Genomic DNA, 16,010 nt, shown 5'->3' with positions numbered 1-16,010 from the left:
CAGCTGCCATCTGTGATGAAACATCCCAAAGTTCTTCTCTCATCCGGAGAGAGTCCTCCGTCTTTATCCCCATCTACCTCATGCCAGAAACAATATCATTTACTATTTGATGTGATGGCTTTGTATTTAATGCCACTGGACTAGTAATGAGAATCCAGGCTAATGGTCTGGGGGCATGGTTGTAATCCCACCTTGGCAGATGCTGAAATTTGAATTGACCACGTAATAATCGTCAATTGTCATTTTAAAAAATTAATGTCATTTATGAGAGGACATATGCCATCCTTACCTGGTTGAGCAGATGTGGGACTTCAGACCCAAAACGTCAGCTTTCCTGCTCCTTTATGCTGCCTGGCCTGCTGTGTTCATCCAGCTCCACAGTGTTACCTCAGACTCCAGCATCAGCAGTTCCTACTATCTCCAAGTGCGGAATATGGTGGGATTGTGAAGTGAGAATGAGGATATAAATCTTCATGTGTTATAATTTTGATTATTCTATGAAAACTCTCCTTTATGCAACTGGAGTCCAGAGAACGGTTTAAAATATTGACATTGAGCTAAGTTACAATGCTGTGCCATGAGAATAGCTGCAAACACTTTTGTTTCATGCAAACCACCCCCCACCAAGTGTGGCTCCAATTGGTCTATGCCAGTTTAAACTCAGTCTAATACAGATTAGATCGGCCCTGACTGAAGCATCCAGTTCAGAAGTGCCAAATTCACACAGCAATACAGTTTGAAAGAGAGTTGAAAGAGCTATTTGGGCAACTGACCTGTTAAACAGGCATCAACCGGGAAACCAGACTGTGCCCTATACAGGCTCACGGCATGGTAGCTCAGGGGTTAGCACTGCTGCCGCACAACGCTAGAGGCCCGGGTTTGATATCCTCCCCACCTCGGGCGACTGTCTGTGTGGAGTCTGCACGCGTTTCCTCCAGGTGCTCCGGTTTCCTCCCAGAGTCCAAAGATGTGCAGGTTAGGTGGATTGGCCATGCTAATTACACAGTGTTCAGGGATGTGTAGATTAGGGGAGTTAGAGGGGGATGGGTCTGGGTGGGATGCTCTGAGGGAGGCTGTGGACTTGTTGGGCCTAAGGGCCTATTTCCACACTGTAGGGATTCTATGGACAGGTTCAAGAGGAGAAGTCTAACTAATTCACGGGGTGATCAGATTGCAAGTTTTATAGGTATAATATTAGGGCATTACGCACACGTAGATTTAAAGCAATTGTTTCACTGTTGATTGACAAGGAAATCTCAGTATCACAATTAGCTAGCAATGCAATTTCAATAAATTACTAGTTACTGAGGGAATCAAAATTCCTTTTTGTTTTTGCCATTAACAAGTCCCATCCCCATTAACTTTTCGATCTACCCACATTAGCTTTCTATAAGATAAGATGTAGGAATAGAAGTCAGCCATTTGGCCAATCAAGTCTGCTCCACCACTCGATGAGATCATGGTTGATTTCATAATCCTCAACTCGAATTTCTTGCATTATTCCCAGAATTATCGATTTCCTTATTGATTAAAAATTTGTCTATCTCAAGCACAGCCCAGTTTCACAGCATCTCTCCCACTAAGCTCTGTGGCTGCGCATGACAATTGGTATCAGCGTGCTGACTGCAGCATTGACTTCTGGTTCAGGAAATCATTGCAGTGCACAGGCCTTGGAGGCTCGCACAGATGGTAAGAAAATTAGAGGGTACACTGCTCAACAGCCCTTTGCAGTATCAACCCAGAGCACCTTTTCTGAACTGCCAATGCCAGTCATATCTTTTCTTGAACAAGGGTACCAAAACCATTTACAGTATTCCACATGTGATTTGACTACTTCCTTGTCAAGTTTTAGGAAGACCTCCCTATTTTCACACTCCATTCCTTTTGAAATAAAGGCTAATAGTCCCTATTCTCTAATTGAACATAGTTACTACCCTTTTGCAATTCATGCAGGAGCCCTAACACACTATGCTGTAATTTTGTGGTTCTTCCCTCCCCTATTTAAATAATAGGCAACTCCTCTTTTTTTCTAAGCCATTTGCTCCGAGAGGTTATTACAGACCTTTGGATCCTCCCTGTCCAGGGATAGGGACACTACCACTGCACCACAAGATGGCCTTTATCCTGCCTACCAAAGTATATAACCTCATATTTTCTAATGTTAATGTTTCACCACCAAGGTTTTGCGCACTCAACTTGTCTTTATCCCTCTGGAGACTCATTGGGTCATCCTCCCTAATTGCTTCCCCACCTACTTTAGCACATTCACTGTCCCCAAGTTTGTAAATTACACAATGTCATTGAAGAAATTGTACTGCAAATAACTGAGGCCCCAGCATCGATCCCTATCGCAGTGCACTTGTTCCAGACGGCTATCCTGAAACTGCCACAACTCTCATTTATCAGTTATTCATTCCTCAATCCGTGCTAATGTATTACCCCCAACACCATGGGATTTTATCGTAAGTAGCCTTATGTGCTGTATCTTATTGAACACCTTTTGGAAATCCAGATGTAGCACATTTACTGTTTCCCCTTTATCCATCCTGCTTGTTATCTCCTCAGAGAAGTGTAATAAATTTGTCACACAATTTCCAATTCATGAAGCCATGCTGACTCTGTTGGATTTTGTTACGCATTTCTGAATGCTGTATTATTACATCCTTTACAACATCTGGCATTTTTCTAATGATGATGCCCCTCATCTAATGTTCCTGTATGGTCTCCTGGTTACTGAACTTGTCCAGATTCAACATCAGCTTGAATAAAACTAGGACAAAGATACTCAACTACAGGGGCTCATGTGGTATGCGATATAAGAGTTTCAGAAGTCATGTAGGCAGATATCACAATTGTGATAAGTCATCTGACTTCCAGGACTGACTCCAACCAGAACTTAGGAAGAATGGAAGTGCATTTCCCAAAATGACAAATTGGATAGGAATGGTAGGACTAGAGGTAACATCTATAAAATGATGCAGAAAACTTAAGTTAGATAGTTGCCAAAAGTTAATGACTCATTGTACATTGTGTTGAGTCACTATGGCCCCTTAAATGGGGCCATTATCTAAAACAGCAGTAATCCACTTATTATGGAAAACTGGTGATTGTTTTTAATTGTGATAAATTAAACAGCAACATCTGAGTGCGCTTTCTTGGCTGCCTCACAATGTTGGAAAAGATGTCAGAGGCAGAAGGGAACATGGAGTGATCAAATCACTCTAGATCTTATTAAGTGGCAAAGCAGGTGCAAGGGACCAAGTAGCTTATTCATGTTCCTTGTTTATACTTCTGTAAGATATACTGGATGTTTCTCCAGAATAAGTTTTATAAAAAACATTTTTCACAATGCAACATTGCTCAGACATCAAGTATGGGAACAGTATGTAAAGATTGTACTGTACTGAGGGGTGGCAGGCAGGCAGGGCAGCTTGGGTGTTACTTTCTCACCTTTTTTTAAACTGTATGTGAATGTGATAAACATATGGCACCATTATTTTGCATTTGGGTACTTTTCTAGGCACCAGTCCTAACATAAGTACAAACTATTTTACCCACAATGTGCTGTATTAAATTGACAACATTCCAGCACAGTGGAACATCAAACTGATCTGCATTTCCCCCCTTTACTCCTTTCTTGAAAGCGATCATAACTAACAGTAGAATATGGACCCTGAGGGAGTAGCAGCCTTGTAGTAATTCAGCCATGTTGCTATTCTTCTGGAGTGAGCCTGAGTAGCAAGCAGAGCATTGTTTAACTACGGAGGCATTACACCAAAAGCTGACCTTGCTTTCAAGTGACATCCACAAACAAATGGAGTATTTATTTGGATGATCTATATGTCTACAGATGACTAATTTTCAAGTCACAGGTTGTCTCTAAAATGTTAATACCTCGTTAAGTTCTTAAGCCATTTCTTTATAGTGGAGTACAATTGTCAAAAGTTGTTTGACACTACTACAGCATACATTCTGGTGTTAATTTTTACAATTAAGAGGCATCACAGCTGAACTCAATCTTGTCCTTCAACAACAACAAATATGCATTTTCAGCAGTGATCACCACAAAGGAGCAGCGTAGCTGATTTTTCTTCTATTCATCCATAGGTTTCAAGATGAACCACAGCTTCCTACTGCCACTTTAAACCAATAACACATGGAAATTTCCTAAATCTTATTACAAGTCCAGTATCACACTGATTACTGCTCTCAATTGTATCACAGCACTGGATAAAGTACGTTAGCCAAACCTGTATAGGTTTCTGGAGTATGAGCATTAGCATTAAACAAAAGCATGCAGCATAACAATAACGCTACGACTGTGATTCTGACTAAGTGAATACCTTGCACCCTCATAGCAATGCATGGGCACTGTCAATTTCAATGCAGTTTTACAATCCAGATTGCAACATCATAAGCGCATTGTACAAGTGTAGATTTGAGACAGATTTTCTGGTTTTAATGATTTAGCTATCAGAACTCATTAAATATCGTGTTGCTAAAGGCTATTTCTTCATTGCCCAGAACAGCTACCATTGCTCCTTAATTGAAGGGCTAGATTGGCTGCTCAAGTAGAAGCACACAGTCCCCATCCAACAAAAAAAATCTCACTTTTAGGAACAACCTTTGCATTAAAAGGAGTTCAACCTGGAATGCAGACCATTATCCAGTTCTCTAAACAAGCAATCAAACATGTCTTTGCTCTTTTAGTAATTGAAGCATTTAAAAGAATATTCTTCAACAAATTAGATGGAATTCCATATATACCACGTGGAAATAAACTAGAAAGGATTTTTCATCCACAAACACCTGCATTTCAAAGCATAACTTTTTAGTCTTTTCATCTAAAGTTAAGAACTTCGGGGCTGTTCGCTTTAGATCAAGATAAAGAAATAACAATGCTGTAACTTCACATTTATAGATGATTTTCATAAAACCTTCATACTATCTTTTTAATTTGTATTCTCAGGCTCGTTCACTGCATTAATGCTGAGGTCATAGTTCATTGCATTGACGTTGAAAGTCACAGACACATGGATCAAATCAATCTAGTTCTTCCTCATTCATTCACAAGGTGTGGATATCACTGCCAGCATTTATTGTCTATCCGTCATTACACAGAGAATTAGCATTCTGTCAGAAAGAATTCCAGGATGCACTTCTAATGTTTAGTGGCACGATCAATGTGGAGTCACTGGCTCTGCCTCTGCTTCTCTAAGATTGTTCCCCCTCTCCAGGGCAATCACATGTCTGCTTCCCTGTGATGCCACACTTGAAGTGGTTTCTGGTGACAATTGCAGTTCCTGCTGTGTTCTTGCTCTCTCAGGGCTTCTGTATTCCCGACGGGGTTACCCACTTTCCCACTGTTATCACCTACTCAGCACACAAGTCATGATTCTCCCACAGACCCAATGGGTGTGTAAATGTTGGTCAAACAAGGCTGCATTGTTGCACCAATGCTCTTCTCCATCTTCTTTACTACAGTATCCATATCCATGGAGCTTCCTGCTGTGGTGGGCTAATCTACAGGACAAGTGGAAAACTGCTCTACGTGTGTTGCTTCCAGTCCAGAAACAGTCATCAATGTAGCAGACAGACATTTGCAGGCGAGCGCAAAAACAAAAATCGCTCTTGTATCACAGATACACACAACTGAACTAAAGCAGCCTTTCTACCTCTGTATTTACAACTCAGGTAAAAGTAACCCAAGACCCCCAAATAGTCACTCCAATGGTTCCTATACAGACTTTTGAATAAGCAATCCCAGACTTTGAGGAATTAATTCCCAGACACTGCTTTGTATCTCAAACAAAAGTCTTAACTATTTACTAGATACACAATAACTTTAGCAGAGAGGAAAAAAATGACACAGTAAGCTAATTAATCCCTGCACTTTAAAACATTTGTTTTCAGCCCCCATTCACACAGAAGACTGACTGAAAAACAACTCGACTACACCTCCTCTCACCAACCCTCCTGCCAAAATGCTATCCCATACACTCAATTCCTCTGCCGCATCTGCTCCCAGGACCTCCTAGATATCCTCCTACTTTAAGCACCGTAGTTTCCCCTCCTTTGTTATTAAAAATGCCTTCAACCGCATCTCCTCCATTTCCCATGCTTCTGCCCTCAAACCCTCTCTCCCCAACAAGGATGGAGTCCCCTTAGTCCTCACATACCACCCCACCAATGTCCGAATACAATACATCATCCTCCGACATTTCTGCCACCTACAATCAGATCCTATCAGAAAAAAAGATAATTCCCTCCCCACCCATCTGCTTTCTGCAGGGACCATTCACTCCGCGACTCCCTCATCAACTCCACACTCCCCACCAACCCTTCGACCACACCCAGTACCTTTCTCTGCAACCACAGGAGGAGCTATACCTGCCCCTACATCTCCCCCCTCACCTCCGTCCAAGGCCCCAAACAATCCTTCCAAATCTGGCAGAGATTCACCTGCACTTCATCTAACCTCACCTACCATGATCGGTTGCTCCCGACGTAGTCCCCTCTATAACGGGGAGGCCAAGCGCAGACTTGGGGACCAGTTTGCAGAGCATCTTTGGCCTTCTCCACCAGAGTGGGGCCAAACAAACTGGAGGAACACCACCTGATATTTTGCCTTGGGAGCTTACAGCCCAATGGCCTGAATATTGACTTCATCAGCTTCAAATTTTCTCCATCCCCAACCTGTCCATCTTTCGACTCACCTATCCATTCCACCCTTCCCACTGATCAACTACAATACCCTAACTGCATCAACCTACCTCCATCCCACCTACCCTGCCCCCAGTCCCACACCCCTGATGAAGGGTTTTGGCCCAAAACATTGACTTCCCTGCGCTTTGGATGTTGTGCGACCTGTTATGCTTTTCTGGCGCCACATTCCTTGACAAACACTTTTCTGAAACATTTATCACAGTCACCTTCTCACTTTACCCAGGCAAAGGCAGCAACACCTGTAACTCAGCTTTCCACTCTTTGGGCTTCCAGAAACATATCAGACTAGTCAGGGAATTTTCAACTCTTCATACCATTTTGGCAGCAGCCCAGAACCATCTCAGAAAACATAGTTCAAACATGGTCAGCATGGACCGATTGGACCAAAGGGTCTGTTTCCATGCTGTATGACTTTATGACTCTTCAAAACAACAACAACAACAACAACAAATTCTGGTACTGCTCTGATAGACTGATCAACTCCTCCCAAAGCCTCAATTACCATTCAACAAGTGCCATCTACTTGAACACAGGGTCTCTTCCAGACTTGATGGAACCAATCCCAAGGTATGGCCTCGCTAAAGCCAATTTCTACCAACTACTTAAACACAATACTCTTCCCAGGTGGTCACTGTGTCTGTTACAATGTTTTTAAATCAAGGCTCAGTCTTCAATTAGCCTCACAAACAAAGCTCATTGATCAGTTTTTCTCTTAACAAAAGTCAAAGTCTACAAGTCATTTCCAGCTGAATTTAAAAAAAAAATCAGTAAAAACATAATATAAAAATAATGAAAAATTTGCCACGGTTCTAAGATCACTGCCACAGTCAGAGAAACGCAAGAGAGACAAAAGATTCTTTACCAGCATGTTTACACTGCACAACAATACTCACTGGTTATCAAGGTACACTGGACAACTGGATCAATTCCCATACCCAAGGAGTTCCCTCTCAGCAACTGTAGATATCAATGAAATTCAACAATGCTTCCAGAAGGCCAACACAACCTTTGGCCACCTGAGGAACAAAGACCTTAAATTGATAGCAAGTTCATGGTCTTCAGAGTGGCAATGTTACTGGCCCTCCTGCATGCAGAGGCATGGAAAACGTACAATAGACACCTCAAATTGCTTACGAAACATCCATCAGCGATGTCTCTGCAAAATTCTGCAAATCCACTGGAGCATCTTTCTTGCCAATATTAGTGTCCTCTCTCAGAACAGCATCCCCAGTTTCAAAACACAACTTATGGTCAATCAACTGCATTACGTGGGCTGCGTGGTTGCCACGCTTGATACAGAACTTCCAAACCTAGTTCTCTACTCACAGTCATGGCAAGGGGATAGCAAGAATGCAGAGGATGTGATCCAAATGTATCCTCAAAAGCTAACTAAAATCTCTAGCTCAAGATCGGTCAATTTGGAGAAGAGACTTCCACGAATATACCCACCATTCTCAGTGTCTCTTACAGACCCAAATTGAGGTAAAGCACAAACAGTGGAAGGAGTGTGCAAAACCTCGAGAATCCCACCCATCTGTTTCAGCAATACTACCTGCCCCACCTAATGCAGGGTTTGCCAAACTATACAAAAAAAAAGTTAACTTTTTTGTCTCCAAAGATGGGTTGCACAGTGGCTCAGTGGTTAGCACTGCTGCCTCACAGCACCAGCCTCGGATGACTGTGTGGAGTTTGCACGTTCTCCCAGTGTCGGCATGGGTATCCTCCAGGGGCTCTGGTTTCCTCCTAAGGTGTCCAAAGATGTGCAGGTTAGGTGAATTGGCCGTGCTAAAATTGTCCAGGGCTGTGCTGGCTAGACGGATCAGCCATGGAAAATGCAGGGTTACAGGGATAGGGTAGGGGGACTGAGTCTGGGTCGGGTGCCATTCGGAGGGTCCGTGTGGACCCAATAGGCTGAATGGCCTGCTTCCACACTAGGGATTCTATGAAATGCTGCCAGACCTGCTGAGTATTTCAGGTAATTTCTGCTTTTGTTTTCAGAACTAGAATTGAACTATTTAGTCACTTCAGGACCCAAATACCAATGTAAAATAAAAAGTCATCCTTGATCCTGAGAAATACTGCTGTTCAGCAGAAGAGATAGACAGGCATCATAGGTTTAAAGGCACAGTTGGACAGATCACTGTCCAAGGCCCTCCTGCCTTAGTATACTGATAAACGGTGCAAAACCCCTTGGACTGTATGTAACAGAGGATGTTTGACTTGCAACGTAATTGTACATTTTAAATATAATGTTCAATGTTAAGTGAAACACTTCACATTGTATTGAAAATAATTGATCTACATTGCAATTCATGTGAATGCAATGTATATTTGCGAATTCCAGGAATGGAGTACAGTTCCAAAGTATTTAGGAAGAGGCGCCTAGGGGCTCATATTCATGCATCTTTAAAGGTGTCAGCACACATTCAAAGAGCACCAAGCAGGGTATGTTAAATTGGGATTCATAAATAAATATAATGAGTAGAAAAACAGTGAAGCTATGCTACATCCTTACATAGCCTTGATTAGACAACAAATAGATTTGTCTACTTCTGGTCCCACACTTTAGAAATGAAGGTTCTTGAGAGTGTAGAAGAGACTAATCAAAATGGTTCCAAAAATAAAGGAAATTAGCTGCGAGTTTAGTCGGAAAATCTGGTGGATTTTTGGTTCAAAGCGGAGGAAGAAAAGGAATGATTTGACATATGCAATATATTTAGATAAGGTACACGAGAAAGCTATTCGCTATACCTGATGGCACTAATAGGCACAGGTTAAAAGTGATTTATATTAAACATAATTTATACATCATAATTTATAGCAGAATTCTTCTGGAAAATCACTTCCCCATTTCTCTTTTCTCCAAAAACTACAGCTTATCCAGCATGGCAGTTTGCATCTGTTCCACAATGAAGGCCACACCATCTTTCCTGTCTTTACCAAGCTTCAACAGACCTTTAGTTAACCAGATGTGGATGTGGCATGATGTCTTTTATGAAAGGAAATCTCCATCCTTACCTGGTCTGATCTACATGTGACTTCAGACTGACAGCAATGTGGTTGACTTTTAAATGCCCTCTGGATGGCCCTAGAAAGGCACTCAGCTTCAGGGCCACTAAGGATAAGCAGTAAATGCTGGCCTAACTGAAGTGATACCCACATGCAACGACAAAGATTTTCATTTTATGTCTTCAATTCCACCCATGTCTTTGCTCCATCCAACATCAGCTATCTCTTCCACCTGTACATTTCAGAACAGACTTGCCACTCATCTGACAAAAATGATTCCTAGCGCCCTAATGCCTTGATCAGTGGCTCTCCCTTTAGGCGTGTACCAATACGATCTGCAAAGTCTCCCACAAACTACATTGCACAGCAATTTAGGTGCCCTAAATTTTCTTGCTCTCAAGCTTGCTATCTGCCCTATAAGTTGCTTTGAGACAAGCCAACTGTTATTAAGACCCTGTAGCATTATCTTAACAGTTTGGAAGCACAATTACCAAAAGCCATGAGCATCCCAGGCCAGGCTAATGAATATTACTGCTCTTGAAAGGATGCAGTCTCGAGCAAGGAATGTTCCTTTTCAATTGTGAAGCACTTTACTAAAATTCTATAATCCTTCTACAAAGTAAATTACATTATCCAGCACTCATGCAAAAATACTAAGGAACTAGCAGCATCAAACAGATTTATATAATGTAATCTTCAATATCTAGCATAATAATTGAGGAATCCTACTGAGTAGTTGATGGTCATTGACACAACATTTAGAGTTCCCTAATTTTCCATTCTTACATAACTATTTAACCAATATCATCAGAGCATGGATGTCAGAAAATAAAATACACAATGTGAACTTATGTCAGTCACAGGGTTTTGATTAGTGGACTATGTAACAAGCTACTTACTATTCACCATTACTTATTATTAAATTCCTACTTTACCATTTCCAGGCAGAAAGATCATCTTTAACTTTGCATTCTACCATTCAAAGTCACTATTGGGTCAATCATCAGGTGTTCTCACTTCATATAATCATTTGCAACATTATATAATCTCATGTCCTATGTATGCAATATTAGTCTGAAAGACCCAAGAGACATTTCCAAATAAATGTGCTGGTTTCAGCTGATCTTGCACTGAAACTTTCCTTTCCCTAATCCTTTTCAATGTATTGCTACATAAAATCAGGCAAATTCTATGATGTTTCACAAAGTTTAAAGAAGCCATTATGCTTCCTGTCAAGTAAAAAAGGTTTTTCTATTTTTTTGTCCACAGATTTACCTAAGATTAAAGGAAACAATCGTTTATACCGTATCTATAACTCGTGACAGTCACTTACCTTGTGGTGATGCCTTTAATGAATGCTTAAGTGCCTGCATCTACCACCTGTTCAATTGAAGTTATTGGATGGACTGTGATTGTCTCAATTAATTTGTCAGTTTGTTATACTATCTATGCTCTTAAACTGAGAAGATGCAAGTCCTGCATATCCTAGGAACACCATATTTCATAAATAGTCTGCCAATCACATAACTCCAAACAAATTAGTCTGATAATAAATACAATGCTCCAAAATTCCACTACAATAAGTATCTTAAATTTTCTCCTAACTACAGAATAATGCCACTGCATCTGTATTATTCCACAGCTAATACTGCCACCCTTAACATAGAGGCAGTTCTTTTGCCAGAGTCAGCCGACTGGTTCCAGAGACGAACAAATCTAAACTATATCTGACTGAAAGCAACTTTGATTACAATACAGTTTGAAGATAAATAGGAAAACAAGCTGTGCTGAGGACACATGTTCTGAAAAGGGATATAGACAAGTTAAGTGAGTGAACAGTAATTTAGCAGACTGAATATAATGTGGGAAAATGAGAGTTTATCTAGTATGGCAACAGGAATGAAAGCACAGTTTTATTGAAATACAGGAGACCGCATGATGCTGCAGTGAAGAGAGATTATAATATCCTTGTACATAAATTGCAAAAAGTCAGCATAAAGATGCAGCAAATAATCAGGAAGACAAATGGAATGCTAGTCTTTACTGCAAGAAAAATGGTGTATAAAAGTAGAGTTTTGATACAACTGTACAGAGTACTAGTGAAACTAGTCCTACAGTATTGTGTTCAGTTCTGCACTTTACTCAAGGAGAAGCATGTTTGCAGTGGAAGTAGTTCAGGGGAGGCTTACACGGCTGATACTTGGATAAAAGGGTTTAACTTATGGAAGGCAAGATAAGCACGTTGGCGCCTTGCTCATTGAATTTAGAAGAATGAGAGGTAATCTAATTGAACCTTGTTAAATTCTGAAAGGGTTTGACACGGCAGTAGCAGAATTCCCTTGTGGGAATCTAGAACTAAGGGGCAAAATTTAAAAATAAGAAATCTCCTATCTAAAATGAAGGTGAGGAAGAATTTCTCCTCTCAGAAGGTTGCTGGTATTTGGAGCTCTCCACCTCAGCAAACAATGGAGGTTGGGTCAATAAATATATCTGAAACTGAACTAAAGATTTTTGATTCACAGAAGGATGGGTTATGGGGGCTGGGAGTAAAGAGAGTTAAAAGAGAGTTAAAATTATGTCTATCAGCCACAATCTTACTGAATATTAAAGCAGGTTTGAGGGGTCAAATGGCATATTTCTACTTCAATTTCTTATATTCTGTTTTACGTACATCATCTAAGCTGACACTTCAGTGTGGTGCAAAGGGTATGCTACTCTGCTGGAGGTTACACTGTTAAACCGAGTCTTATCTGCCCTGTCAAGCAGATGGAAAGATCCCATGCTACTTTTACACACACCTTGCAACAGGTTATACAATTATACTGATATGGGCTTCAGGGCAAGTCATCTGCCTGAATGCCTGGTTGGCATGCAGTAGAAAGAAAACACATCTAAACAGAGAAAATCCAAAAGTAAAAAAGTACTATGTTTAGAAAACAGGCTGAATTTCATGTGCGGAGATAGCAAGAACTGCAGATGCTGCAGTCAGAGATAACACAGTGTGGAGCTGGAGGAACACAGCTGGCCAGGCAGCAGAGGAGCAGGAAACTTGACATTTTTGAAGAAGGGTCCTGACTCGAAATGAGTTATGCGAAGAGTGTTCACGTGCATTATGTTAATTTTTTTCAATAATTGTGGTGTATTTGTAGTGCAGTAACATATCTGCATAGGTATATATGCTAGCATGGTAGACACTAATAGTCTGTGGTTCTGGACTAATAATCCAGAGATCATTTGTTTAAATACCATGCCAGCACTAAGAACATATATTCAGCTTATACAAAAGCATGGAACTAAAAAGCTGGTATCAGTAACTGTATCACTGCGATTTTGAAAGAAAAAAAAACAACTGCTTCAGTAACATCTTTAAGAAATGTTTTCTGTTCTTACCTCTTCCGACTTGCGTAGGCAGATTCATTTCCATACCAACTTGAGTAACTGTTCCAACAAGTGGCATCGCAAGTCAATCAGTTGACTCAAACACCATGCAGTATTACAAAATGAAAGCCCATCATCACATTTTTCAACAAGTTGAAAAGGGAAATATTTCTAACCTACTTAGTAACACCCACACCAGAAAATGAAAAATAAACTGGATGTAGCAACTTGGTTAGTTGCAACATGATATCCACACAATCCTTACAAGTTATCATTCAACAATTTAGTTCTGGCTTACAAAATAATCGCTCCGTGATAGTTAGCATCCCATTTTGCATGAAAATTAAATTCATTGGGAAGTCAAAGGAGTACCTCCCACAACGTTCTGAAAATTTGAAGTAGCTCTTCAATGTCTTCATGCAGTTTTATTTCAGGAAACTGACACAAAGGAGGACAAGTACAGAAAACTCTCAAATATATGAACAGATGGATAAAGATTGTTTAATATTTTATTGATTTAAGACCAAGCATCACTTCCCAGCTAAGCAATGCCTCTCAACTTTTAGGGACTTGATGGGTAAAGAATCCTAACAGTACATACAACCAAAATAGACTCACTTTCCAATGTTTAAAAACATAATAATATTGGAAACAAGCTTGAAAGGCAATGCATATTTATTTTGATGCTTGATATTTGTTTCCTTATCATTGTGTTTTTCAAATTACAAAGCAAAGGCCAACATTTGAGGAGCAGCCCTCTCCCCATTACCCAGGAATGAAGGTCATGTTCAATGATACTGAATACATGTAGTGCCATCTTTACATGAATATCAAGAATAAATTAATGCCCTAAACATATCAAATAAAAGTTTACTATCTATACTCATCAGTCTGAGGACTCATTACTGACCCTAGAATTAATGAAGTTGTGAAAATGTTTAGCATCTAAGGCAAGTAAGTGTTCTCCATGAAGAGAATTTTGGGACTGTTTGCACAATATCTTCGCCTCAAAGTTTCAACCTGAGATTCAGACATGAACATTTTAAAATGTCATTCTAGCCCTAGCACATGTGGGGAACTACTGCCCTTTCCAAATTGGCATGACTTTCGCATGTTGCAAAAATATATTCAGCACATTGGGTACAAACGGACAGGCTCGAGTATAGTTACAAGTAGAGTTCCTAATAAAAGTAAAATACATGTTAAACCGGACATGGAAGACTTTTTATTACAAAGCAGAAAGAAGATTGCTTGCAAATGCGGCATTACTTACAAACAGGGTTACAAAGCCTTTGCCCAAAGGACATGCAATAGCTGTCAGTGTCCCAACCTTGTACGCTCTTAAAGGTCACACTCCACCCGCCATCCAACAGACTCCAGCAAGCCAAACGCATGGATTCTACTCAAGAAATACACAGTTAACGCCTTCAACTAGCTTTGCTATTCCATGGGCTCAACCTCGTGGCAGAGAGAGAGATTATGGACCGTAACCCTGGAGAAGAACAGGCAAACATGATGCCATCCACCTACTCCTGGCCCCGGCCTTTAAACTCAAATCCCTTTGCAGCAACCTCCAGAGTTTTCACTCCCGCCTCTCCCTTTGTGAACAGAGACTACCTGATGTTTCCTTTTCTCGCCAGTGTTACACAGACGTACCTCTGAAGAGCCGGGAGGGGAAGCTTCCAGCCGACAATTTCCAAACGAACGACACAGCAGCAGACACTGACCGAAAAGGAACAACTGCACATGCGCGGGGGTCCCGGGGTGGGGAGACAACGGCGCGTGCGCAGTCAGGGATGGAGGGGGTGGGCGGGCGAGGGGCGGCGCGTGCGCAGTGAGGGGCGGCAATAGAGGGGAGCGGCTCTAGGGAATGAATGATCGCTGCTGCAGCAAGTTTTCAACTCGGTCTGTGACAACGTTTGCACCCTGCTGGCGACACATGTGCTTATGAATAAATCGTCTGTAGGTTTCGCAATGGCATAGTGTGAAGGGGTGTGTTCCTGCTGTCGATAAAATATTTCGTAAGTGGGTTGAGATGATTCCTAGGCGGACTTTCAGCCGAGAAGTCAGACAGGGCTGAAACAATGCGGTATGAGCAAATGTGGGTTTATTATTTTCGAATTTATTTTGGCTGAAGTGGGATATGTTTACTGTTACCCACAGACTCCTCAGATAGGCAGAATGGGTAGACGTTACATGACTGTGGCAAGCTAGCTGATAGAGTAAGGGCACAATTGCATTTCTTCGAACGTTCCTTTTTCACACAGTCATTGCAGTTGAAAGTTACGCTATAGACGTGGTGAGCAATAAACTTATCATTCATTAACAATAATGTGTGTTGACTCTAGTCACTTCATTCGGTCTCTACATACGCATTGCATCAACAGTCTTTACGTTTTGCAGGTCCCATTATTATCTGTGTGCTTTGTCGTTGGCTGATCCTGTGATATGTGCTCGTTCGAATGTTGATACTGCTTTTCCAGGGAGTTCCATTCCTGTAGTGATGCTGTTGCCCTGGTATCTCTTGTTGAGAATCCGTTTCTGTTGCTGGGTAACAGTGGCTCTCAAGGAGTGATGATCATTCTGTAGATAATGAAATCGATTCTTCCTGATCCACTACTTCCTATGAATGCACAACTTCTGTAGTTGTACATGTATGTTGCATGTTCCCTTGAACAAATTGAGATGACAACTGCTCTACACAGGTCCCAACTTACTAATTAGGCTGACTTTTATTGAAAGTGCTGAACATTTACACACTGACTTGTTCTCTAATACTCAGCTCTGGTTGTGCCTTGGCAGCTTTAACTGATTTGGTCAAATTTGGTTTTCTGCCATTTCACCTTGATTTTTTGTGCATAATGATAGTCTTTGGGTGACTTTCCGTGCCTTCAGCT

The 16,010-nt window shown here is 41.1% G+C and overlaps 1 protein-coding gene across 3 annotated transcripts in view; it reads right to left on the bottom strand.

Annotated features, from left to right (window-relative positions):
- The window catches only part of LOC109928316 (voltage-dependent anion channel 1), a 31,807-nt gene extending 16,905 nt beyond the window's left edge, over positions 1 to 14,902 (bottom strand). Inside the window, exons 1-3 of one of the 3 annotated variants that reach the window (XM_048603395.1) lie at positions 14,770 to 14,891; positions 14,387 to 14,512; positions 13,126 to 13,173 (exon numbers count right to left, since the gene is read on the bottom strand). In XM_048603395.1, coding sequence (XP_048459352.1) covers positions 13,126 to 13,173; positions 14,387 to 14,507 — 169 coding nt within the window. In that variant the 5' untranslated portion in view covers positions 14,508 to 14,512; positions 14,770 to 14,891. Of the gene's footprint in view, positions 1 to 13,125; positions 13,174 to 14,386; positions 14,513 to 14,769 lie in introns of all 3 variants that reach the window. The other 2 variants (XM_048603396.1, XM_020528301.2) reach the window with 2 other exon arrangements.
- Between the last annotated feature and the right edge of the window lie 1,108 nt (positions 14,903 to 16,010).

The sequence above is a fragment of the Rhincodon typus genome, chromosome 12 (assembly GCF_021869965.1).
Source record: "Rhincodon typus isolate 14 chromosome 12, sRhiTyp1.1, whole genome shotgun sequence".
NCBI lineage: Eukaryota > Metazoa > Chordata > Chondrichthyes > Orectolobiformes > Rhincodontidae > Rhincodon > Rhincodon typus.
Note: the sequence above shows the minus strand (reverse complement) of the source record. Positions and strands in the feature narration are given on the sequence as shown.